Source organism: Chelonoidis abingdonii, chromosome 25 (assembly GCF_003597395.2).
Source record: "Chelonoidis abingdonii isolate Lonesome George chromosome 25, CheloAbing_2.0, whole genome shotgun sequence".
NCBI lineage: Eukaryota > Metazoa > Chordata > Testudines > Testudinidae > Chelonoidis > Chelonoidis abingdonii.
Genome location: NC_133793.1, coordinates 10,042,010 through 10,067,496, shown reverse-complemented (window position 1 = coordinate 10,067,496; position 25,487 = coordinate 10,042,010). Strand labels below are relative to the sequence as shown.

General features: G+C 44.8%; 1 protein-coding gene across 5 annotated transcripts in view; it reads right to left on the bottom strand.

Moving 5' to 3' along the window:
- The window catches only part of RPS6KA1 (ribosomal protein S6 kinase A1), a 64,568-nt gene that overhangs the window by 1,702 nt on the left and 37,379 nt on the right, over nucleotides 1-25,487 (bottom strand). Inside the window, exons 1-20 of one of the 5 annotated variants that reach the window (XM_075060731.1) lie at nucleotides 24,088-24,228; nucleotides 21,035-21,088; nucleotides 14,992-15,108; nucleotides 12,075-12,156; nucleotides 11,687-11,767; nucleotides 10,510-10,589; nucleotides 9,821-9,927; nucleotides 8,511-8,548; nucleotides 8,243-8,385; nucleotides 7,625-7,695; nucleotides 7,110-7,198; nucleotides 6,806-6,870; nucleotides 5,331-5,433; nucleotides 4,846-4,973; nucleotides 3,774-3,899; nucleotides 3,176-3,265; nucleotides 2,134-2,292; nucleotides 1,451-1,612; nucleotides 593-669; nucleotides 298-415 (exon numbers count right to left, since the gene is read on the bottom strand). In XM_075060731.1, the coding sequence (XP_074916832.1) occupies nucleotides 298-415; nucleotides 593-669; nucleotides 1,451-1,612; nucleotides 2,134-2,292; nucleotides 3,176-3,265; nucleotides 3,774-3,899; nucleotides 4,846-4,973; nucleotides 5,331-5,433; nucleotides 6,806-6,870; nucleotides 7,110-7,198; nucleotides 7,625-7,695; nucleotides 8,243-8,385; nucleotides 8,511-8,548; nucleotides 9,821-9,927; nucleotides 10,510-10,589; nucleotides 11,687-11,767; nucleotides 12,075-12,156; nucleotides 14,992-15,108; nucleotides 21,035-21,088; nucleotides 24,088-24,129 (1,932 nt within the window). In that variant the 5' untranslated portion in view covers nucleotides 24,130-24,228. Of the gene's footprint in view, nucleotides 1-297; nucleotides 416-592; nucleotides 670-1,450; nucleotides 1,613-2,133; nucleotides 2,293-3,175; nucleotides 3,266-3,773; nucleotides 3,900-4,845; nucleotides 4,974-5,330; nucleotides 5,434-6,805; nucleotides 6,871-7,109; nucleotides 7,199-7,624; nucleotides 7,696-8,242; nucleotides 8,386-8,510; nucleotides 8,549-9,820; nucleotides 9,928-10,509; nucleotides 10,590-11,686; nucleotides 11,768-12,074; nucleotides 12,157-14,991; nucleotides 15,109-18,602; nucleotides 19,153-21,034; nucleotides 21,089-24,087; nucleotides 24,229-25,487 lie in introns of those variants that run through there. The other 4 variants (XM_032802916.2, XM_032802920.2, XM_032802918.2 and 1 more) reach the window with 4 other exon arrangements.

The window sequence follows — 25,487 nt, the reverse complement described above, 5'->3', positions numbered from 1 at the left end:
AGGGAATAGCAGCTATCAGCCTGGGCACAGAAGATGGGGTTGAGTGTCAATGGCCATGGATGGGCCACTATAGATTGGTATTGCATAGCGGCACTAATTGCAAAATGGTGAAGCACCCTACATAGACACTGCTGCCCCTGTTTTGGAGCAAAATGTGCATGTGAGATGAGAGCTACTGAACCCACATGATGGGGGAGAAAAAAGTGAAAGCAGTAGAGAGGTTTATTTTAACAGGCTGCACAGCAGCTGTCTATACTTGACCTGAGCTACAAACTTAATTCAGGTACCAGACCCTACCTTGGCTGCCTCAGAAACCGTGTCCCAATTTCCTCCTTTCAGAGTGAACTTCCCTCCACCTATTCGGCTCAGGATGTCCTCTGGGGTGTCACTGGGCCCATTTGCAAAAGGAGTGTATCTGAAAACAGAAAATTTGCAGGTTCCTCTTCTAACCGAACAGAACTGAAATCTGAGTGAATGACAGTCAATAAGGGCAATATGCCCTCTGCAGCAGGGCACACCCACTAGCAATATACTCACAGACAGCCGTCGGTGCGCTAAATGCATCCCCACCATAAGAGCAGCAGGTACTTACCCTGCCAGCATTGTATAGAGGAGTATCCCTAAACTCCAGATGTCACATCCCTCATCGTAGCCTTGACGTTTTAGTACCTATGCAGAATAAGCCAAGGGAAAGATGTCAGTTTTCCTAAGAGTTCCTGCTCTGTCAGACAATGAGCATTGATTTAACCGCTTTGTCTGTGCGCTGGACCTTTCTAGGGCTCTGTCAGGGAATAGGTTGGGACTCAACTTGGCTTTGCTTTCATGGATGAAGAGGAAACATCCCAGGCATGTCAAAATAGCTATGGAAAAGAATCAGGCACTAACAGAATCTCACACTGCGTATTAGTTCTACAGAGAAGCCAGTTCTGACACCGAGATATACTCATTGAATTAGGTGGCCAGTACACTGGCTTTTCAGCCCCCTAAATGAGGGGCTTGTTTGCAAGCCAGTGGCCCACCCTGTCCTGAGAATGGAGGGTCACTGCTTCTAAAGCCCCGATAGAGCAAGTCTGTTAAGGAACCCAGAGAAGGGGTCGGATTGCAGGACAGAAGTAAATCAGGGGGCAACTTCCAGACTAGGAAAGGGAGCCAAGAGAATCATTTGGTTTTGAATTGTGCCACCACTTCATGAGGAGGCAATAGACAGAGGGTAGGAAAGAAAAGCAGCAGGAGCGTATGAAATCTAGTCCCAAAACTTGCCTCCATTAGTTCAATACTGGGAGAGTATTTCTGCATTTGCCCACTCCCCAAAGCGGGCCCTGCTGGCAGAGTGTGCCAGAGCTAGGCCTGGCCAACATTTCAGCAGGTAACTAATGTTGGCAGAGAACTGCAGCCTGATGGAGGACAGCAAGAGCTACAGAGGGAGAGTTTCAGGTCACGAGCGGCTTACCTCGGGGGCCACAAAGTTTGCAGTGTAGCAAGGGGTCATGAGAAGGCCATTCTCAGCTCTCAACTGCTTGGCAAAGCCAAAGTCACAAATGCGAATGCTCTCTGGGTTTCCAGACTCATCCACGTAGAGAATGTTGCTGGGTTTCAAGTCTCTGTGAACTACCTGTGAAGTAAACAACAGCAGGTGCTGCTGTCACACTCCTCTAGCAGCTGCACTCAAGGCTGCAGGTGAAGCAAATGGCACAGACTTAGATTTCATGCCTGGCCTCCCTCAAGACTGAAACGTATCCTAACAGGCAGCTACTTCCTAGAGAAGGGGCAGGCAGGGCCAGTGCAAGGATGTTTCGTGCCCTAGGTGAAACTTTCACTTTGTGCCCTCCCCTGTCCCCGAGCCCCCACCCTGAGGCGCCCTCCCCCACCTTACTTGCTGCAGGCGGCCCTCCCTGTGCTCCCCTGCCCCAGCTCCCTCCACCTAAATGCCGGCAGCGACCGGGATGGCGGAAGATCCAGCCGCCGCGGTCGCTGCCGAAGAAAATGCCGCCCCTCAAATTCTAGTGCCCTAGGCGACGCCTAGGTCGCCTAAATGGTTGCACCAGCCCTGGGGGCAGGATAATAGCCCCGTGCCCGCCTGCCTCCCACTTGGTTGTGCGGGGACCGGTCAGCATCTCAGCCTCCTGTACTCACCCCTTGAGAATGCAGATACTCTACAGTTTTACAGATCGTGTGCAGCACAGAACTGGCCTCCCGCTCAGAGAAACACTTCTGTCTGAGGATCCTGTCCAACAGCTCCCCTCCTCTCATCAGCTCAGTCACGAGGAAAACATGCTTCCCGTCGTCATATACCTGCCAAAGCAGATATGCAGGGGTTAGTCCCTAAAATAATAATGATCTCTCTCTCTCTCTCATGCATACGTCCATCCGTCCTGGGGGCTGAGTTGCCTGAAACCATGCACCTATGGCCATAATAAAAAGTTATCTCCTGCACGTGTTATGTGCGGTTTAGTCTCATGCAGATCTAGTTGGAGGGGACTTTCACAAGCTCTGTAAAAAGCTGAAGCAGAGCCAAGTTTTGATTCACACATGGAAGGACTCCTCTACCCCAGCCTTTGTTACCAGGCAGTGCTGGGGGAACAGACTGGTTTAATGCTGTGTGCACTCTGCCTGGGATCAGGTGAGGGATGGAGCATGGACCAAAGAAGTGCTGCTCACTGCTGAAAGACCTGATGGCACCAGAGTCGCTGGGTGCTCAGTCCCATAAGATTCTGGTGTACTAATAAATTCAGTGATACTTCAAAGGAAAAGTATTAGAGGGGTAGCCGTGTTAGTCTGGATCTGTAAAAGTAGCAAAGAGTCCTTCTGTTAGTCTATAAGGTGCCACAGGACTCTAATGCTTTCAAAGGAAAAGTAGCTGTGTTATGGTGAACCACATTATAGCTTTGGAGAGACAGTCACTCTAAGCTAGGACTTGTAGCAATCAGGTGGTATCAGAAACCAGCGTACATCCAACGGGATGCTTCCAAAGCAGCCTTAGTAGTTCTACCACAAGCTCTACAGAAATCCTCCATCTCCCCCAGCGCATTGCTGGGGAGCTCTGACACCTTCCCAGGCCTGCCACCATTCTATTGTGGGCATTCTCAGGAGCAACCGCTTCAGCCTCAGCAGGCAGGCCTGTGCTTTCAGAGACAACATCTCTGCTTCGCTGCAAGTTAAACACGGTTACACTCACATCTTTCAGTGTGATGATGTTTGGGTGCTGCCCATATCGCAGGAGGATCTCCATCTCCTCAGAAGGGTCTCGTTTACTCTTATCAATGATCTGCAGGAGAGCATAGGAAGTGTTACTAGGCTTGGGGTCCTTCTACCAGGCAGGTAGGGCAGAGCTGTGTGCATGGAGAAACAACAGGTGGAGCACTGCAGAATTTAGCTGGGGTTGAGATTCTAAACTTATTTCCACTCCCCAGCTCCTGCTGTTGTGGTTTTCCAGACCGACTCATTTTACTGCCAGTTATACATCCTCATGATCACATGGGGCGCCACATCAGCCTTTGTTCAGGCTGAGAAGTACTCGATGGAATTCCTAAAGCCCAACACAGCAAGCGCAACTGCTGAAAAGTAGTGTGGTACTGAACTTTCCTCTCCCAAAAGGAGAATGTCGCTTCCCCAGCACCCCCAGCCCAGAAATCCAGCCTGGCTTCTTGTATGATAGCGCAGAGCTGCAGGGACAACGGTACTTCACTCACTTTTATTTTCAGAGGCTGTTAGTAGAGAGAAAAGGAAACCCGAGTGTGGGAGTGCACATAAGAGAGAGATGGCAGACTGCAAACCTTGACGGCATATTCCATGTTGGTGGATTTATGAATGCAGCGTTTACACACGGAATAGGAGCCCACACCGATCGTCTCCCTCACTACGTAGCCTTCATTAAACTGGAGACTCTTGCCATGCAGCTGCTACAGGGGGATGAATGGAGAAATGAAACAAGAAAAAAAGTAGTTTAGGGAAACACCACAGTATCTGTACAGCTACAAAATGGAGGATGGATTGACTGCTACCCACTGCATCACACAGCTTCTTATTCTGCCTGCCAGGGAGGGGGAGAGAAGGGCAAATGGAAGTCATATTTCTAGAGTACCTTTCAGCCCACAGCTACCGCCTACTGAAATGCAGCCACATGGCACAGAGTTGGGGCAGTGCCTTGGTGTCCTTGGCTGAACAGTTCACCAGCCAGGGGAAGTTATGGAAAGAGTCACAGGATCTTCAGCATCCAAGCAGAGCCAAAAGGACCTTGGTCTTTACGGCTGTAATTTTCAAAGGTCCCTAAGGCAGCTAGTATCTAAATCCTATTTAATTTCAATGAAATCTAGCACATAGCTGCCTTAAACCCTTTGAAAATCATAGCCCATTTCATCTGAAAGACCCACACATTGCAAGCTGCATCAACTCAACTGACTTGCTGCTGCAGAATGAAGGATTGAGCTGGCCCCAGCAGGATATGAATCCTCTAGGCTTGTGCATAAATATGCACGATTGGGTCAAACTGTCCAGGATTTTTAATCTTGTAGCATATTGAAGTCTGATCTCTCCACAGGAGGTTTACGTGGCTATTTTACCTTGGCCCACTATAGGCTATGTCTCTTGTCCCCTGCCCTTCCTCTTGTTCACATCCACGGTCTGGCTAAGCCTTTGAACAAATTCACACACACATCTGGAATCCACCGGGGCACTGGTCAGGGAGTTTGCATGAGGAAATCCCTCCTTTTCCACAGAAAAAGCCTTGCCCTCAGGTTTTAGCCAGGCTATCACTTATCAGCCCTCATGGTCTGGCTGACACGTGCCAGGCTTCTGGAATTATCACTGCAGTTTAAGATAGGTCTTTCCTTGGTCCGGTCCCCTTACCTGTACCACAGAATGCAGAGGTGCCTGGGTGGGTTTGACCATGCCATCCTCCATCAATCCAGTTGCCACAAAACTGAACCCTCGGAAGAGCTGATGGGCCCCTGCACTCGGGGGAATTCCAGGGGAGTCTGGAATAAGTCAGGAAAAAGAGTGCTCCTGCAGCTGCCTGCCAATAGCTGATAATGTATCCCTCGCATACTAAGAGTTATGGTTACTCCCTATTCTAGACAGTAGCTACACCGCGTGTTATTCCACAGTTTAATAGACCATTTACCTTCGAGAGCCCCCTGCAGATTTACTCCTGCACCACCCATCCCTTGTCAAGAGCTGTAACCCTCTGAAGTCAGTGTTCCTCATTTTACAGTGAGGACAGGCCTAGTTCTGCTGGAATAGGAGTCAGTGTCATATGCCTCACCCCAGTACCATGTGTTTATATAGCCAGAGTATCCTGTACCAATTTCCTATTTGCTGGGGTGCACACAAACCTTTCGGCGTACGAGAGGTGAACTCTGTGTCAAAATAAAAGGTGTCATCTGGTCGGGCCACTGCAGGTTTGAAAGGTGGTTTGATCTCCCTGCGATATAGTTTCTGCAAAACAAAACGCCACAGATGCCATTCAACAAACCATCCCCGAAGGGTAGATGTCCCAATTAGCAGACATTCCCAAAAACATGCCTAAGGGGATGGATTTACCAGGAAAGAGAAGCCATGAGGAGGAAACTTTACAAGCCAGAAATTGCTTGGTAGCATAGTGGAAGCTGTTGAGTCACTTCTGTAGTAGAAGCTTGCAGTATTTCTCCTCCCTAGGCACCAAGAGCCAAAAAACCTTGTATCTCCAGGGTGCTAAAAAGCCAGCTATCCAGGAACTAGTTGATGCCACCAGGATCTGCTGCGTCTTCTTTGCTCGCTCTGGATTCAGATGCTTGGCCTGAAAGCTACATCTAGGAAGAGCTAGAGGAATTCCTGGCAGGGAGTTTTTTCCTCCCCACTGCCTTTCTGAATTGCTAGTTGAAGATAGTTTGAGAGGAACCCTATATGCTAGCATCATGGGAGGTCTGTTCTAAAACCTTTCTAGGTCTTCTTGAACCTCCATCACCACAGTATCCGAATGCCTCAAGCACTAACTGGCCAGTCCTCACAAGACCTCTGCAAAGTACAGGAGTACAGATGGGGAAGAGATCACATGACTTGCTCAGAACTTACACAGGAAGCCTGTGGTAAAGCAGGAAATTGAACCCCTATTTCCTGAGTTCCAATCTTCGTCACCAAACCACCCTGGCCCAATCACTTCAGCCAGATATTGTTCTATTAGGACAGTTTCTGTCTTTCAAACTGTAGATCCATTCCTTCCAAAGATTCCTGTCCCTCAAGGATATTTTCCAATACCTCCGAGGTCATCCCTCTCCTGCTTCCTCGTCCTTCTACTGCAAGAGATGGTCGATGGTCTCATTTTGATCTGAATTCACACATGTAGGGTATTTGCTATGACAAATGTGATTTTTGTTCAGTTTCCTACTTCAGCAGTCCAGGTGACTCCCGTTCCTTTTGTGCGAACACTGTTTTGGGGAAGCAGCAAAGAATCCTGTGGCACCTTATAGACTAATAGACGTTTTGGAGCATGAGCTTTCATGGCTGAATACCCACTTCGTTGGATGCATGCATGTATTCACCCACGAAAGCTCATGCTCCAAAACGTCTATTAGTCTATAAGGTGCCACAGGATTCGTTGCTGCTTTTACAGATCCAGACTAACACGGCTACCCCTCTGATGTTTTGGGGAAGAACTCTGACAGCTGATGAACAATAGGACGCAGCCTTTTGACTGCCGGTCACTCTATAAGCATCTGTTTCATTGCAGAGCTAAGTCAGTCGAGTGACTCATGCCTCTCCCCTTCATTGGTATGCAAGTTTGAGAGCATGTAGAATCCAATATCTAAGCAAAGAAAGGTTCAGTACTCACATTCCAGTCAATGGTGGAGTAAAAAGGGTGACGCTTTATCTCTTCTGCCCCATCTGTACCAGAACCTGGAAGACAGACACCACTCTGGATTTAGTGCTACTGTATATACCCACTCCACTGCTAACGAAGTAAGCAAGGTTATAATCCACTGTGCAGTGTGACCAGATATTACCGGGAATCAAGCTGTGCTGAGATATGCGGGAGAACCTAGCCAAAATCCAAATGTATCTGACCCACTTGGACAATAGGAGCCACGATGTTGCACCTGGAGCTCCCAGAAACAATGCAACACCGGATGTCTTACCTAATCTGTTGGCTGGATTCCTTTTGAAAAGGGCTCGCAGGAGACTCTGTGCTTCGGAGCTCAGGAACTGAGGCATGCCCAGCTTTGCTCTGGAAAGAAAAAATAATGGTGTAATTAACTATGAGTAAGTCAAACAAGCAAACAGGTGCTGACTGCAGCTCATCTGCCACCTAGCTTTCCACGTCTTTCCTTGCAGCATGTGAGACAGAGTCAGTTTTTTGCTCAGCATTTTAACACTGTGCCCACCGTAAGTCTGTTTATAGAAATACTTGCAAATTAATGCCATTAAACTGTAATAACCCCCAGGATGCAAAATTCCTGACGTCCTAGCGTAGAGTGACCAGATACCAAGTATGAAAAATCAGGATGGAGGTGAGAAGTAATAGGAGCCTACATAAGACAAAGCGCTCAATATTGGGACTGTCCCTATACAATTAGGACATCTGGTCAACCTATCCTAGAAGCAGAGCAGCAAGCTTTCCCCTGCAGAGACACTGAAGAATAACTCCTCTTACTTGAGAATGAATGTCATTGTCTCCTTACGGTCTTTTCCCTGGAACGGCAGGGAGCCAGTGAGCATCTCAAACTAGAAAGAAGAACAAGAGAGAAGGTTAAATGATTGAGTGAGAGTTTCTAGGGGCAGCAGATCCTAATATGCTTTAAGACTGAACCTTGATATGGTTAATGGTAATTTATAGTCTTTCAAACACCATAGAGCTGAAAGGCCATGGATTGAATGACCACCAGGTGGCAGCTCCAGATCCATACAAGAAACACTAGCATCACTTCCAGTCTGAAATGAAAGTATCTTAACAGGAAACTTAAGCTGTCTTAAATGAGACAAAATGTGACAGTCGTGAGAGACTGTCAGAAACTATCTAAATTCTACATGGAACAGCTATGAAGTAGCTGATCCCTGTGACATTCGTTACACTTCACTACTGATTGCTTTGGGCAGAGTAACGTATATGGGAGCTTGAAAACATTGGAGTGATTATTAGATCTTTCCTAGTTCAATAGTTCTCTGTTAGAGATACAGTATAATGCAAGAACTACTGCATCATCTCTCCAGAGCTACCATTTAAAGATCCACCATAAAATTAGCCTTCAAACATGCTAGTTAGATACCATACCATTAATACACCATATGACCACCAGTCAGCGCTGTGGGTATGGCCCTGACGATTCACAACTTCTGGTGCCATATATTCCACTGTCCCACAGAAGGAATACGCTTTCTTCTCATGGTCAATAGCTTCTTTACTCAAACCAAAATCTATGCAAAAGAGAAAAAAACATGAACATACATCCACTTTCTACAAACAGAGCACAGGCATGGAAGAATGCCTGTATCTCAAGTTGCAAGTCTGCTGTAGTGCAAGATTTTTGGAGTCACCTTACCTGTGAGTTTGATGTGTCCTTCTTCATCCAACAGGATGCTATAAGAGGGAGAGGAGAGACAGGTGTGTAAACACCAATGATCATTACCATAACAGAGATACTAACAAGTGAAACAGCACTTATTTCTGCTCCTGAGAGGCTAGTTAAAAAGCTTTAAGAACCCCAGAAACAGATCTTAGTGCCACCACTTTCAGCCCCGATGGTTTAGCCCTTTCATCAAGATGTACGACGCAAAGAGAATGGCCCATTTTCCTCCAGCCACTTACACTCTCCCTCCTAACAGGGATGCTTTGTTCAAGGACTCCATTATTTGCAATACCGTAGCACCTTGGAGCCCCAATCCTGGATCAGGAACTCAATGTGCTAGGCATTGTACAAACACAGAACAAAGAGACATCCCTGCCCCGAAGAGCTTACAATGTAAGTATAAAGACAAGAAACAACAGATGGACAGAGCGAGGACTACAAGGAATCAATGAGACAACACTGGTTGGCATGACAGGCAGCTGCCCCAGCACACCCGCAACTTAATTGTTAAGTTTTTGTAAGTATTACAGCAGAGGAGATTTGGAGAACCCCTACTTTTCCTTTGATGGCTCTACGGGGGCTGGGGGGGTGTTTGATGCCCGAGCCTTTATACAGTCTCTTTGGAGTATCCCTATTATTTGCCAAGCAAGCCAGCATTTCAGTCAGCTAGAATACAGAATCAGAGTCCTTGGGTCAGCAAGAAAAAGCAAAGCTTAAAAAGAAGTCTGTTATTGACAGAAACAACTACCCTACTATTCCATGCTCCCCTGAAATCCATCTTGGTCTGTTTCGCTCTCTCTCTCTGACTGCATCTATGTCATCTGGTGTGATGTGCAAGACTCTGAGCCCAACCCTCAGGCTTCACGTGAACTTGGTCCCAAATGTTTTCTGAGCAAGGACTATTCACTTGCACAAGTGATGTGTATCTCTGCAGAGGCCCTGTGTTTTGCATAGCCCCTCCACTGGAGGACTGTTCATTGCTCACTATATGGCCGTATATAGTTCATTGCTCTTAGCCCAGGAGAGGGCAAGCTGCTGTGCAGTGTTCCCAGCCCGACTGCCTAGGAAGGAAAGGAGAAAGCTAGAGCATTATTCTCCTTCTCTCTTTCCACACAAGAGATTTAGGCTACTGCTACTCATTACTCCAGCCCACGTGCATTTCTCAGCTTAACAGGAGGATGCTTTGGCATTTAAAGACTACAGACATGAGACTGAGCTGCAGGAGAGCTGGCCCAGTGCTTTGTCATTAAATCAGAGGCAGCCTAAGGTTCTGCTATACATACTTCTCTGGTTTGAGGTCTCGGTATAGGATTCCCAGGCTGTGTAAATGATCAAGCCCCAGAGCCAGCTCAGCTAGGTAGAACTTCACATCTTCCTCAGTGAACATTACCTGAGGGACAGAAGAGAGACAGACACCTTGGTTATAAGAAAATCAGCCTCCCAAGAACATACCATGAAGTTGTTCCCCATCCCAAACATCCCTCCCCAACATACCCAGCCACTCACCCCTTCAGACTTGTATTTCCTGCTACTCTGAGATTAAACAGCACAATTAGAGGTTGCTAAGCAGTGAGCTGATGTTAATTTAGGATCTTCATTTACATCAGCTATTGTTCTCCAATTATCTTTATCTGTCACTTCAATTTGCAGATTAAATTTCCCATCCCTAGCCTCCTTCCTTGCCCGCTCCTCCTCGATAGAAGCAAATCAGTTTAAGCCTCTACATTGCAGCAGGACAGAGAAAGGGAGTTCCTGGTTCCCATCTCTGTCACTTTACACAGCAAGAGAGATAGCAGTAGCTAATCAGGGCTCACCTCACCTATGTAGCCACTGTTTTCTGTTCTGATGAGTTGGAGAACAATGCTCCAAATACCAGTTGTCCTCTACAATAGGCACCCACTATTGCCTACGCTGGTAGAGCTGAACACGCATGCACCATAAACAGCACAGCAAGATCCCAAGGCATGCTCACCTCTTTGGAAAGCCGAGTGAAGAGATCTCCTCCTCTCAGGAAATCCAAGATGAGATAGAGCTTGCCCTCTGTCTGGAATGCTGAAACAGAGGCCAGAGCAGGAATCAGTCCCCTTCTATCCTTGACTGCTTGGCAATGTCAGATACCACCCAAAGCTGGGTGGCTTTAGATTTCCAGATGCCCCACATTCCCACTAGGCTTAATACAGATATGGCTAGTGACTGGGTGTCAAAATGAGATCACCTGCAAAGTCAGCACTGGGATGGGAGATCACCAAGAACACTTAGGCATCGCAGGAATTGGCATTGGTGATTGAGTAGGTGGCATTCTTCCCTTGAAATTGGTGCCCAATCAATGCATGCTGCTAGGAGGCAGTGACTTACTGAAAGAGCTGTTTTTGCACAGGAGAAATAAGAGGTGCCAACCACTGTACTGCATAAATTTCCCACAATACCTTTTCTAGGAGTAGGAGTTTTAACCCTGGGGACAAATTCCAGCATGCGTTGTTATTCTGCCTTCTTAAATCCCCCTTGCTGTTTTGGTAACTGAAGCACCAGCTGCCTCTGGAGCCACTCACAATGGAGAGCTCAGAATTCTGAACTTAGGAGGGAGGGTGGGGAATGGAAGGGAGGGGAGATCAGGTCCAAGGGGCTGCATGGAAAAGACAAAACTAAGCTTTAAAAAAGGGAACAAATTCTGGTGCATCTGCTACGCCTGCTCTTCTGTGCTTAGACAGAACTGCACTGAACACACAAAGCCCAAGGGTTTAAAATTCATCCTCTTCTCCTGTGTTATTCTATTTTCCTATTCAATAACCAGGCAGGGCATGGGACCAAGATCCTATTAGAGGAAGAGTTCATTTTTAGGGAGATTGTGCTTAGAAAGACAACTGGACAATCTAGGAAGAAAGGGGAACAGGGGCTACTTGACAGATAAAGGCTCCTCCCACATTACTGCTATTGGCATAACCCTTCCAGACAGTATTTGAGAAAAATGCTTTGAGCACATTCAACAAGAATCTGTCGCTGGACACCTAGGGCACACCTCCCACAGGCAATGCACTGCATCTGCAGTAGTGCATAGTGGGTAGTGCTCATGGACAGTTAGAAACTATTCAGGGTTGTTGCCACCCACTGGCTCTGCCATTCCTCTGGCCTGAAGTTAGCTGTGTACTCACCATAGTGCAGTTTCACCACAAAGGGATGGTTCACATCAGCTAAGATGTCCCTTTCCATTTTTGTCCGTACGCGATCGCGCACTGTGGAGAGAGATGCACAGTTCAAACACTTCGGAACAGCACTGTGACCCTGACACCAACTATAGGGCTCTGCCTGCAGCCTAATGGCTTCACTAGCTCTCGCCTGAGCTACACATTTCCCCATTCCCAGCTCTGAAGAGACTTTCTTTCTTGAAGCAGCGTTGAATTACTCTCTCCCAGCTCAGTCAGTCAGCTGTGGGGAGATATGGGTGCATCACTACAGAATGGTGCAGAGTTTTCCCAGCACAACTTCTCATTCCATTTAGGGGATGCAGATGTGGATCAGCACATGGAAAGCTCTTCTCACCTTTCAAGGTTGCTTTCTTCAGGACCTTCATGGCATAGAGATGGCCGTTGTCGGGTGGGGTGATTTTTCTTACTAAAAAGACCTGCATACACAGGAGGAGAGATCAACTTGTTACTAAAGTCGTCTGGATAGAATTTTACTGCATAATAGCAAATAAACCCCCACACGACTCCAGAACAGCAGTGAACTACAGGATCAACAAGTTCACCGCTTTGAGCTCCACAAACAAAAGCCTACAGGTTTCCAGAGTCTCCTGGGGAGGGTATTTTGATGCTTCACCCTTTCTGCTCCCCATCTCCAAAGCAAGCTTGCCCTTAGAGCACTCCTGCCTCTGCTCACCATACCCTTTTTCCTCCAACCATCACAACTGAAAGCAATACTTATTAAGAAAGAAAGAAAAAAAAAAAGCCTCTCCCCAATACCAAGGATCCAGCCCTGGTACCATGTCAGACTATATCAGAAACAGGGAGTACCCAAGTGGATTTGGCAGCAAGACTGACTTCCAGGTATTCATGATTAATGCCATCCCTCGCAGCTTCCCCTTCCTTTCCAAGTCCTCATAAACAACACTGGCTGGATCCAGACAGGGAAATGGGGCCTCATTATCAGAGAGTGGCCACTTCTCTTGGCAGCAGGAGCAATGGAGCTCAGAATCCTAGTCTGATCCTCAGTGACCCGTGGAGATATCCAGGCTATTGACCAATGCAATACTGGCCAGTCTCAAGACTGTATGCAGCAGATTGTTTTTAGATATGGATTATTCATAGGTTGAAAGAGAAGAGAGTTTAGGTGCCATTTCCCTCCCGCTCCATAAAGGATAAAAAAAAAGAAGACCATGCGTACAAGTGAGAGGAAGCCTTGCATAGTCACCCGTATACAGAGTAATCTAAGAGAGGAGGGTGGGGAGAGTAACAGAGAATCCCCAAATTCTCTTTATCCAGTCACATGCCTAGAGAGCCAATCGGAGAGCAGCTGGATGTTGCTTTGCCATGTGGAATACCTACATTGTAGGGCTGTAGATTAATTGCAGTTAACTCATGCAATTAACTCAAAAAAATTAAATCATGATTAATCACAGTTTTAATCGCACTGTTAAACAATAAAATACCAACTGAAATTTATTAAATATTTTGAATGTTTTCTACATTTTCATACATGTTGTATTCTGCGTTGTGATTGAAATAAAAGTGTATATTTTTTATTACAAATATTTGCACTATAAAAAATGAAAAGAAATAGTATTTTTCAATTCACTTAAGTACTGTAGTGCAATCTCTTTGTCGTGAAAGTGCAAATGTACATTTTTTGTTTTGTACAAATGTAGATTTTTGTTTTGTTACATAACTGCACCCCAAAAACAAAACAATGTAAAACTTCAGAGCCTACAAGTCCACTCAGTCTTACTTCTTGTTCAGCCAATCACCAAGACAAACAAGTTTGTTTACATTTACAGGAGCTAATGCTGCTCTCTTCTTATTTACAGTGTCACCAGAAAGTGAGAACAGGCATTTGCATGGCACTTTTCTGGCTGGCAATGCAAGGTATTTACGTACCAGATATACTAAACATTCATATGGCCCTTCGCTTTAGCCACCATTCCAGAGGACATACTTCCACGCTGATGATGCTCATTAAAAAAAATAATGCGTTCATTAAATTTGTGACTGAACTCCTTGGAGGAGAACTGTACGTTCCCTGCTGTTTTACCTGCACTCTGCCATATATTTCATGTTATAAATAGTCTCAGATGATGACCCAGCACTTGTTGTTCATTTTAAGAACACTTTCACAGCAGATTTCACAAGACACAAAGAAGGTACCAATGTGAGATTTCTAAAAATAGCTACAGCACTTAACCCAAGGTTTAAGAATCTGAAGCACCTTTCAAAATCTGAGAGGGACGAGGTGTGGAGCATGCTTTCAAAAGTCTTCTAAGAGAAACACTCCGATGCAGAAACTAAATAACTCAAACTACCAAAAAAGAAAATCAACCTTCTGCTGGTGGCATCTGACTCAGATAACGAAAATGAACGTGCTTTGATCCACACTGATGTGGATTGTTATAGAGCAGAATCCGTCATCAGCATGGACATATGTCCCGTGGACTGGTGGCTGAAGAACGAAGGGACATATGAATCTTTAGCACATCTGGCACGTAAATATCTTGCGACACCGGCTACAACAGTGCCATGAGAACGCCTGTTCTCACTTTCAGGTGACGCTGTAAACAAGAAGCAGGCAGCCCTATCTCCTGTAAATGTAAACGAACTTGTTTGTCTGAGTAATTGGTGGAACAAGAAGTAGGACTGAGTGGAGTTGCAGGCTCTAAAATTTTACACTGGTTTATTTTTGAATGCAGTTTTTTTGTACATAATTCTACATTTGTAAGTTCGACTTTCATGATAAAGCAATTGTATACAGTACTTGTAATAGGTGAATTGAAAAATACTATTTCTTTTTATTTTACAGTGCAAATACTTGTAATAAAAATAACTAATTATCAAATGAGCACTGTACACTTTGTATTGTGTTGTAATTGAAATCAATATATTTGAAAATGTAGAAAATATGCAAAAATATTTAAATAAATGGTATTTATTACTGACAGTGCGATTAATTGTGATTAATTTTTTTAAATTGCTTGACAGCCCTACTACATTTATAAGCAAAGATCTCTCCTTCCACCCTCTTCATTGTCAGAGCTCATATAGAGCCCATTGGAGCACTGCATGCACAAGGACTGCAAGAGTGGACTTCTAGGAGCAGATTGCACCTGCAGCAGCATCCGGTCTCAGAAGAAACTCAATCAAGTTGTTATTCCAGCTATGAGCTGGTGGGAATCATGCACTTCACCCATCATCCTGGCCCCAAAATAGATTTAACTGACATAAAAATATACAGTAGGAAGCAAACTCACTTTGCCAAAAGAGCCTTGGCCCAGAACTTTGAGAAGTTCAAACTGTGAAGGATCAGCCTTCTCAGAGCCTTCCTTCACATGGTGTGTGATGTTAATTTCTTTCACGATACCTTCATCCTGAAATAAAAAACACATGGATGAGGAAGACTAACCTCTAGAGTGGAGGAAAAGCCCCATCCGTTCAAGTACAATTACAAGCTCCTGGGAACCAGAACTGATCCCACAACACAAGCACCTCCTGCTTGCAACTTCCAGAGCAAAATCACTAGAAGGACTTCAGCAAATAGAGTGAAATATTTGTAAGGTGCTAGGCTCTTATCAAACGCCACACTCCTTTGCTTCTAGCCAACGAACAGAGTTCAGTTTCTTTGAACTGCATTTCATAAGAGTTTTGAAAGCAATTTTTTTAAAGCAATAGTGGCAATGTTTATACTACTAAAAATCCCAACACACGGCATTGTTGTCATACAACAAGGACGTGGCTGGCAAGTCAGACACACAGAACCCCATCTGCTCAGCAATCTGAGTAGCTCTGTCACAGGAGTCTTAGTGCATCTTCAGCACATAAGGACGCTTTTTTACAGCCTCAGCTCTTCTGGGAGATAGAGAAGCCAACGTCTGTATCTGACACATGGTTTGTTTAAATACATTCTTTTGCTGAGCTCAAGAGCAGACATGATCAGAGACTAATGAAAGGTGGAAGGAAGGTAAGTCACTACCTTCCATTTACCTTTTTTTTCAAAAAAGACAGAACACAGGGCAACAAAGGACATTAAAAAGGACAACAACATTTAACACGTCCCTCTCCACCTCTCAAACAAAATGTCTGATGGAACTCCCTGCCACAAGACCGAGGTCAAGAGTTTAGCTCAATTTAAAAAGCCCAAGACATTTGTATGAATCAGAACATCTCCAAAGAGAGGTATAAGCATTCATGCTTCAAAGCAGCCAGTCATTAACTACCTTGGGAACAGGAAGGAGTTTTCCTTATAGTCAAATGACTTTATAATTATTTTTTTAAAATAAACAAAGCACCCAATACTAGATCCAGGCAAAACTTGACTAAAAACATCTTTTTTGGGATCAAAAAAAAATAAAAATAAATGGAGATCTGGCAACACCAAAATATTTTATGATGATTTTTCAGAATTGTTCCAGTGAAAGAAGGGGACTAAACTGTAAAATGTCAAAGCCTGCCCTCCAAAACACTGTTTTGACATTTTCTAAACAAAAAACATTTCCATTTTATTTTGAAATTACTGTTTCAAAATTTCCATTAATTTTAACAAATGTCAAAAATGTTTAAAATTTCTCAAAACCTAAAACAAAAAATATTGTTTGACTCTCCATTTTTTTAAATTTGTTTTTGATTTTTCAGAATTGTCAGTGAACCAGAAAATCTGTATTTGCACGGCTCCACCTGAGATTCTCCAGCATATGGAAACTCAACAAGCTGGACCTCTGGTCTGGGAATTACGTTCTGGAGCACACTGAAGACCCAATCTACAACAGGGCTCAAAGATACTGGATTTAAAAGCGGCCCTGACTTCTTAATACTTTTTAGTTGACTTAACATCTTGACTAAGATTTAGAAACAACAATTCTACCCTATGGAAAAATCCACTTTTGTACAGTTTAGTCCCTAGAGGTTTTAAATAGAACAGTATTTAAATAAAGTTTAACCACCACCCGAGAGGATGGAGCTGCCATGTAGTTTAGGCACTGGCTTGCTTTCCTTACCAGAGCTACCTCCACCCTCTCTGAAAAAGGTTCTCCGGAAACGGGGAGATGCACACAAGGATGTGGTTGCCTACCTGAAGTAGTGCAGCCTTTTCTTTTTAGCTCATGAGCTTTGTTTTCTCTAGACTAGGAAGTGCCTTTGTTTTCATATTATTTGGCAGCTCGGTTCTCTCAAAACCAACAGCAGACACTGAATTCTGGTACCAACTGAAGCCTATACCCATAAAACAGGTCCAGCAAGAGTAGCAGCAGGACTAACTTCCCCAACATTCTCTTGCCTGTCTCATCCCTGTTCTGGAAGGAGCAAACTAGAGGCAAGAAAGGTATTGTCTCCATAACTCGTCCTAAGTTTCTATGCAGAGACAGTCCATAAGATGGTCAACGGAGTTTGTGGTTTTTACATTGCTGGCAGCTGTCCACTAAGGATTGAATCACCAACTCCTTTCCCATGCCAATGAAAAAAACCATTCTCTAGGAACAGCTTTACATCATTGTCAACCTGGTTTGGACTGAATAGAAAAAGGGGCCCCCGTGACATTATATCCCCCAGTTGCTAAAGCATGACACTCAACCAACCTGCGAAAGGACCCAGAAATACCAAGCTATTTGGGGAATGTCATGAAAGGTACTGGAGAAAGCCTGCACTCTAGGAGTATTAGGGCTGAACACACACTGTTCTGACAAGTCTATTTTATCAGGCTGTAGAGAGTTTCATTTCCAGCACATTATTTTTGTGGCCACAGTCACTTTTCTAGACCTCAGCAGTACAATTTGCTGTTCATAAGGAAAAAAGAAAAGGCCAACAGCGTTCTCATTAACACAAAAGAATGAAGAAATAGCCAGAATTCAGGACAGCTTAAAGACCCAGTTCAACATCAAGGAAGTAGTTTTAAAGTTAGGCTCCATTGTAGAAGAGAAAGAAAAACAGGGGTTTCATGAAAACAGCAAGGAAAAAAACTATTCACATTGATTGGGTTAGGTTAAGTTTACTACTAAGTTATATTGTCTGCCTGGTAGATCCATTTTAAATGAATATTTCCTTTACACACAGGCATTTTTGCTCCTCTATATTCCTTCATTATAACTGAGGGACTCACTATAGTAGGAACAGTTCCATGTACACCCATTAGCTGGTGTTCCAAGTTCTTCCAAAGGAGGTACAGTACAATTGTACGAATGATCTGAACTTCACGACATTTAGCCAACAATAAGCCCCAATTTATCTAGTTCTAGATGGGTTTTCACTGCTATACTTGTGCTCTCAAGGCTATCAGGCAGTGAAAGATTTGCATAGTCTGGCAACTAAAGCTGTCACTGAATATACGAACTAGGAAAAAAGTTGATATTTGCAAGGAGACCGAAATTGATCACATTTTGAGATGAAGCTTTAGAGTTCAGCTAACTGCTCCTGTATTTAAAAAAAAAAAAAAAAAAAAAAAGCGTTTAAAATGTTTTTGCCTGCCTAGTCCATTAACCTACAAAACTACCGCAAGAAAGACAACATCATGACTGTTTAGAGCATTAGTCAGAAGATCAGATTCCATAACTTGTTCAGTTGCAAACCAGACAAGCAGCAGGTATAATAAGCAAGTCACAACATTGGCCAGTAGGAACAATCGCAGCAGCCAGAGAAGTGCATTATCACCACACTGATCGTAGCATTAACCGGCTTTATACCTGGGTGAAGGAACTTTCCTTCTCCAATGCGATTAAGCCAAAGTTACCCTGCAGGAAAGAGGGATGACCCAGAAAGCTGCATCCCCAAATTGCAGCAACTGTTAACCCAACCAACATCAGTTCTGTTGAACTGAGCAGTTACAAACACAGGCTGAAGCCAGAGCGTCCTCCAGCAAGCTAGCTGCAGTACTAACCGAGCTGGAGAGCTGGCCAGGGGAAGGCAGTTGCAGGCTGCAGGGTTTCGCTCGGTGTTTCCTGTGCAGCCACAGTGTGAGAAAGGCACAGATGCGAGGAAGCTTGGGGTCCCTCTCCATGGTCCATCCCGTTCAGCATGGCACATCCCCAGTTACCAGGGGCTCTAGGGGAGCATGGCAGGCTGCTGGAATACACACTGCTCCATGGAGGACTTGAGACAGGCTTCAGGTTTTAGAGTCGCAGGCTGGAGGAGCTGCAGGTGGTTAAAGCCCCACTGGCAGATGAGCAGTGAAGGCAGCAGTCTCTGACTCGCACAGCTAAGCAGGTTAACACTCCCACTCTCAGCACCTCACACTCTCTCTCAGATCTGACTCCTCTCTATTCAGAGAAGACTCTCTCTCTCTCTCTCCGTGTGCTAGACCCCGCAGGGTCTACTCTAGGTAGTCTGAGTTTATGTGGGAACTCCCACAAAGGGGGAATATTTTGAAGAGTTATTTACATTTTGAACAAGAGATAAAAGCCCCACATTCAGAAGAGCCTGAACAGCGATACTGCCTGGAAGATCTGCAAATGCATCTTTGCCCCTCTGATTGAGCACGGAGAAGAGAATTTAGTATCAGATTGATCCTGGGGGTTACTTCCCTAGGGCATATAACCACACTGAATTCAGAGATAAATTTGGTCCTTAGATTTCCACACGTACAACTCTTGCACAGCCAAGAGGATGCCTTCTATCACAGGGGAGGTGGCTTTGCCTAATCTCTTCCTGAAATCATATCTATGATATTTGTAAGGCACCTATGGAGATTATAAGTAACCAACAAGCCATGGTTCTGCAGAGACCACAGCTCAGGGAGCTGCAAACAGGGACAGAATAGAAATTAACAAGATCGTTGTGGCAGACAGAGTAGCTCTTTCATCCCATCATTGTCCAAATTCACTTACAGGATGGGAGCGATTGTTCTGATTTAAAAAACAAATCACCAGGCTCCTTTCCCACTCCCTCTTCTCTATGTTCCCTTTTCATAGTCCCGCATGCTGGGCTAAGTGAGCATGGAGTTATTCCCTCCAGTTACGTTTCTCTGGTTTTTTTGCTTTAAAACTAGCCTCGCTTGCAATAAGACATGAGCCTGTCTCCGTTCACTTCTGGAAATACCCCCAGGCGCTGGGGGTGTTTGGAGCTGGGATTTTAGTTTGAGCCTATGACTACTTCTGACCTTTCTGCTCCTCACCATCCACAAACCACGCTTTTTGGTAACTGATAATGAAAGTAGGAAATGACTGTTATTTATGTTGCGTTAACACCAGTCAGGGATGAGGGCCCCATTGTGCTACATGCTGTAGAAGTGAGTCAGACCAAGATGGGCTCTGCCCCCAAAAGATACAACAGGTAGAGGAGTTGGGGTGCAGGACAGCAGGTTCAGTAGGAAAGATTCCAAGCAAAGGGCAATAGCTAGGTATACTGTGCTACAGTCCAGTAGCTATCAGGAGTAAAGTCTAGGTGCCGGATTCGGATTTACACTACTTTATTCTGCTAGGGCCAGAGTGTGAGCAGGAATCAAGGCCAGAGTTTGCACTCAACATCTGTAAAATGAAGTTAATGACACTGACCTCCTTCGTAAAGAGATCTACTAGATCGACCTGCTAGGTAATTATAAAGAGAGAGTGTCAAGAATGACTAAGGGTTGCATTGAGTCAGTTATTTCTGGTGGACACAGTAGCCATCGCGCTGCTCAACAACTGAATGTGAACAGTTACTGCTAAACTAGGGTGACCAGATGTCCTGATTTTATAGGGTCAGCCCAAATATTTGGGCCTTTGTCTTATATAGGTGCCTATTATCTCCCACTCCCGTCCCGATTTTTCACACTTGCTGTCTGGTCACTCTATGCTAAACTGTTAGGATGGATACAAATGCAATCTTCTTCCCTCCCAGGGCAACTAGCTTATTGGAGAATAATACATAATACAGAGGAAAAGATGGGCAGAGTGCCTTAACAACCACACAAAATGGCGCCTTGTGCCCCCAAAGACAATGAGAGTACAACAGTTGATGACTACAACATTGGAGGGGCTGGAAGAGGCTGAAGACATGATCACGAGGTCACATGAATGAGTGACTCATGTCTGTCTGCCTTCCATATTAGCAGCTCTGTGATTTGGCCAGTAGACACGTACCATAAAAGACCTTTCAGAGAGGGACTCGTGCACATTGCCAACACCTGCTTGTGTGTCTGATTTTGCTGAAGTTCACAAGTACAGTTCAGACAGTGTTAATGGTGTGCTAAGCTAGCACAGGTGTTGGAGGAGAGAATGATTCACAACTCAAATCCTATACTGTAATAAACGGTCAGAGAATCTTGTCATACGACAAAGTGTGAATTAAAAAACAAGTCTTCTCAAGCCATGTGTTTGCAATGGGCTCTCTTACCTTATCTGCTGAGTCTACAACGTCTTTCTCTATCCAAGATATGTCTGATTTTGCCTGTGGAACAGCAAATGAGTGTCAGTACAAAAGGTCTGTGATGCTCAGTTAACATTTTCCTCATGTATTTGTTTAATAGAAGCAGGCAAGCTATTTACAAAGTCACGAGACAGTGCCCCCAGTAACATCCCTCCCAAGAGGCAATTCAGAGCTGTGCTGATACTGCCAGGAAAGAAGGGTCCAGTAGATTTAACAGTTCTTTATAGACTTGTTTGCACAGCAGGTGGGAGAGGGGAGTGAACATCAGAAGCGAATTCTGCATGCCTCCAAAGGTCACAGGATCACTACGGCTATGGGGAAAGAGTTTAGTTCCTAGGTCTTCACCGGGCGACTGGCCTCTTTAAAGGAAAATGGGGCCAGCCTCACCCATGTCATAGTTAGTCCCCCTCTTAGGCTGGGGGGAAGCTAATTATGGCACAGGCGGGGCTGGTTCTACTTTCCCTTAAAGGGGCTGGTTGCCCAGGGGCAGGACCAAGTTCTGTTCTCAGCCACACATGGTGTAACTCCACAGCAGCTCTCTGCTTTGGTAGAGTTACACTGATTTGACATTCAGGGTAACGACAGAAATTGGGATCTCGACTCTTGCTCAGCTCTTACCAGCTGAGAAATGGGTTTTCATCTGAGTGGGAATCAGGGCTCCTAAACCAGCTAATAGGAATACAGACAAGCAAACAGGGCATCACATCTTGCAGGAAGAGAGTAGGTCCAGCCCCTGTGTCGTGGTCTGTTTCCAGCCCAGTTATTGTATTTCATCTCAAAGGGTGACATGAAAAGTACTCATCCAATTGTCTTTTAACCTGTTGCTCATCGAGTTCTAGGCAGCCTTCTTTTGTTGAGAGAGAGAGAGAGAGAGAGAGACAGAGAATGTAACTGTTTGAGGAAGGTTTAACCATGCCCTGCTTCAAAAGCTGTTCCTTCTGCTCCGCCCCCACAGAAACACTGGTAGACAGATTTCAGACAAGATGGTTACATTTGAAGAGCCTGATTTCTGGAAGGTTAGAGATTAGATCCCAAAGCCTGTTGTATCTCCAACAGGTTAACTCATATACATCTGGATTCACTATCGCAGCTGGGTGCTTTTTCAGCCAGCTTTGAGAGGCTGACCTGAAGTTTAAATAAAAAAATCCCCCAGATGTGGTGCATTTCCCTCTGTGGGGCTTAATTCTCAAGCTGCAGATTAGGTGGAGCCTCCTCTAGTGTGGCCACATGTGTTTTTTAAAGAGACACTCGAATGCTACTTCTGCTTTCTCTTGATGCGGTTAGGTAGTGTCACAGGGTTGGGGGTGAGGGCGCTTGTGGCCCAGCATTTTAGATAATCGGAGTTACAGTTCCAAGGTCCTCTGAACACAGGTCGAAAGGAGAAATCTCCCCAACTCTGCACCCATAAACAGTATTACTGTCAAAAAATCTGAAAGTAAATAATGGCTGCGAAGGGGATATGAGAAAAAATAAGCTCTGGCGGAACTTCACCAAAATTTGAATAAAAGGAGACATTCTAAGCCTGGAAGAAGCGGAATACAGGGTATGGGGCCTTGTGTTCACCTCTCCCCCACATGACCCCATTACTACAGCTGCTTGGCACAGCAGTAGAAAGGCCGAGTTCCCTAGCTTCTCCCACCACCTGTGCCATTGCCACCACGCTATTTTCCACACACTACCGCTCACCGACCCAGCACAAGTAGATATCCTTGAAGTGCAGACGTACTCGCAGGGAAGAGACTGACCCGCCCACCCTCTGCCATGATGGCACAAATTCTATGCCCTGGCCAAGAGCTGCCATTCACAGCTGAAGAAAAAACAAACAATCGCCGCCAGAGCCTTTCACTAACTTCCATTAGGTGCTTCAAAGCCTCACAATAGCCACGCATGAACCAACATTGTCCCCCATTTACAAATAAGGAAAGATGCAGAGGTGACAGTCACGCACGTTGGTGATGGAACAGCTCTTGTACAACTCTTCTCATGATACCTTAATCCTTTGCTCTGACCACGTTCCTTGAGCAATGTGTTCAGCTGGGAACACGTTTTTTTTAAACCAAGTCTCCCTTAGTAGAGTGGAGCCCCTGCGAACTATGCACACTACCTCACACAAGAGACAGGCTGCATTGTCATGGGACTGCAGCGGAATTAGGGTTGCCAACCCTCCAGGATTGCCTGGGAGTGTCCAGAAATTAAAGACTAATCTTCAATTAAAGATTATGTCAAGTGATGAGATCTCCAGGAATAGATCCAACCAAAACTGGCATCTCTAAGTAGAATATTTTGCAGCCTTCTACAAATTCAAGAGAAGTCATTTACATAGATCCCCCATGTGAGTGAGGGATTAGGATTTGCTGCTGTTCCCGCAATACTCCTCCTCACCCAGTCAGTCAGGTTTGAAACCAGGAAGTTACTGCAAGTCTGAGAGGAGGAGACAGTTTCTTTTGAACTGAAACATCTCGGGGCTGCTTTAGAACTAAGCAGATCCCTTAGTCAAGCCTAGAACAGTTTGTACTGCAAGAATCTCAGGATATTTGTCGTCTCTTCCCACAGATACAGTTCAAAATGCACTCTGACCTCTCTCTCTCCTTTATAGAAAGTTTTAGAAACAAAAAAGTGGCAAAAGACCACGTGTGTGTTTTATAACCTTGATAGTTGATATATTTGAGTCTGAACGTTTGAAACAGGTGGCGAGAATTAGAGGTTATTTAGTGTTATGTTTTCTGCATCCTGCTTTCATGCATCAAGGACCATAATTTTTGTTCCACTGTTGCTTCAATCATGCTCATGTTCCAAGCCACTCCCAAACTCTGACAGTACAGAGAAGCGAGTCCTCAGGAGAGGACGCCATGGCCTTTATCACAGAAAGGCCCTTTCAAAAGAGAATACATAATACAGTAAATTAAATGCAGCCTGGCCAGCTCTAGAGTCTTGCAAGTCACTGACTTCCGGCCTTTGATCCTGTGAAAAAGAAAACATGATACTGAAAACAGAGCTGATAAAGAGACCACTACACTTGCCTCCTGGATCCTTGGTTTGGTGCGAAAGAGCAGCTTCAGCATCTCCAAAGCTCCAGATGGCTACTCTCCCATAGTTTGCAAGGGAGCTTCTGATCTAGCGTTCTCCCCAGCACGGACACCAGCACAAGAACCCCCAGTAGTAGCTATGTCACTTGGATGTATTTTGGGAGTTTCAGCATAAAAGGAAACTGTGGTTTTCTATGGGGAAATTGTGCAGTGAGCACTCACTGCACAACACCAGCCGCCAAATGAAAGCATTAATTAAGGCACATGAACCCTAATGGGATGCTGATTTGTGAAGCCCGATTCGGAGAATCCAAATGATGTGCTGCCCATGTGCATGTAGGTCTTATTTACACAGTGGATTGTATCTCCGTTGGACAGGGTGAGAGAGCGTGACAGTGTTCAGGATACCCGTGACTGAATCACCTATTTACACCTCCTGCCCCCAGCCTCTAGCGAGAAGGAGGCTTGCCTGTGGTAGCTGGGTGTCAGCTCCCTAACATCACCAGCCTGTCAACCACTCAAGCACTCCCCTCTGGGCTCTGTCAGCCTGTCTTTACCTCGCAGGTGAACAAAAGGAGCACCTTAGTCCTCTTGAAGCATTCGCCTGTGATACCCAGCCCCTTATGCTGGCTACTCACAGGAATCTCAGATCCTCTGCCCTCAAAGGAGCCAGCTACCCCAGTTTACCACTCCCGTGAAAGCATAGGTTTAGGAAAGAATAGAGACTCCACTAGAAACCAGAGAGTAATGGAAACAAAATGGTTACAATACAAAACCAAATCATAATACTACGGCTGTCAAGCAATTAAAAACATTAATCACGATTAATTGCACTGTTAAACAATAATAAAATACCATTCATTTAAATATTTTTGGATGTTTTCTACATTTTCTAATATATTGATTTCAATTACAACACAGAACACAAAGTGTACAATGTTCACTTTATATTTATTTTTTATTACAAGTATTTGCACTGTAAAAAAAATTGTATTTTTCAATTGACCTAATATAAGTAGTGTAGTGCGATCTCTTTATCATGGAAGTTGAACTTACAAATGTGGAATTATGTACAAAAACCTGCATTCAAAAATAAAACAAAGTCCACTCAGTCCTACTTCTTGTTCAGCCAAATCGCTAAGACAAACAAGTTTGTTTACACTTACAGTAGATAATGCTGCCCTCTTCTTATTTACAATGTCACCAGAAAGTGAGAACAGGTGTTTTGCATGGTACTTTTGTAGCCGGCATTGCAAGGTATTTGCGTACCAGATATGCTAAACATTTGTATGCCCTTTCATGCTTTGGTCACCTTTCCAGAGGACATGCTGCCTTGCTGATGACACTTGTTAAAAAAAAAAAAAAAAAAAGCGTTAATTACATTTGTGACAGAA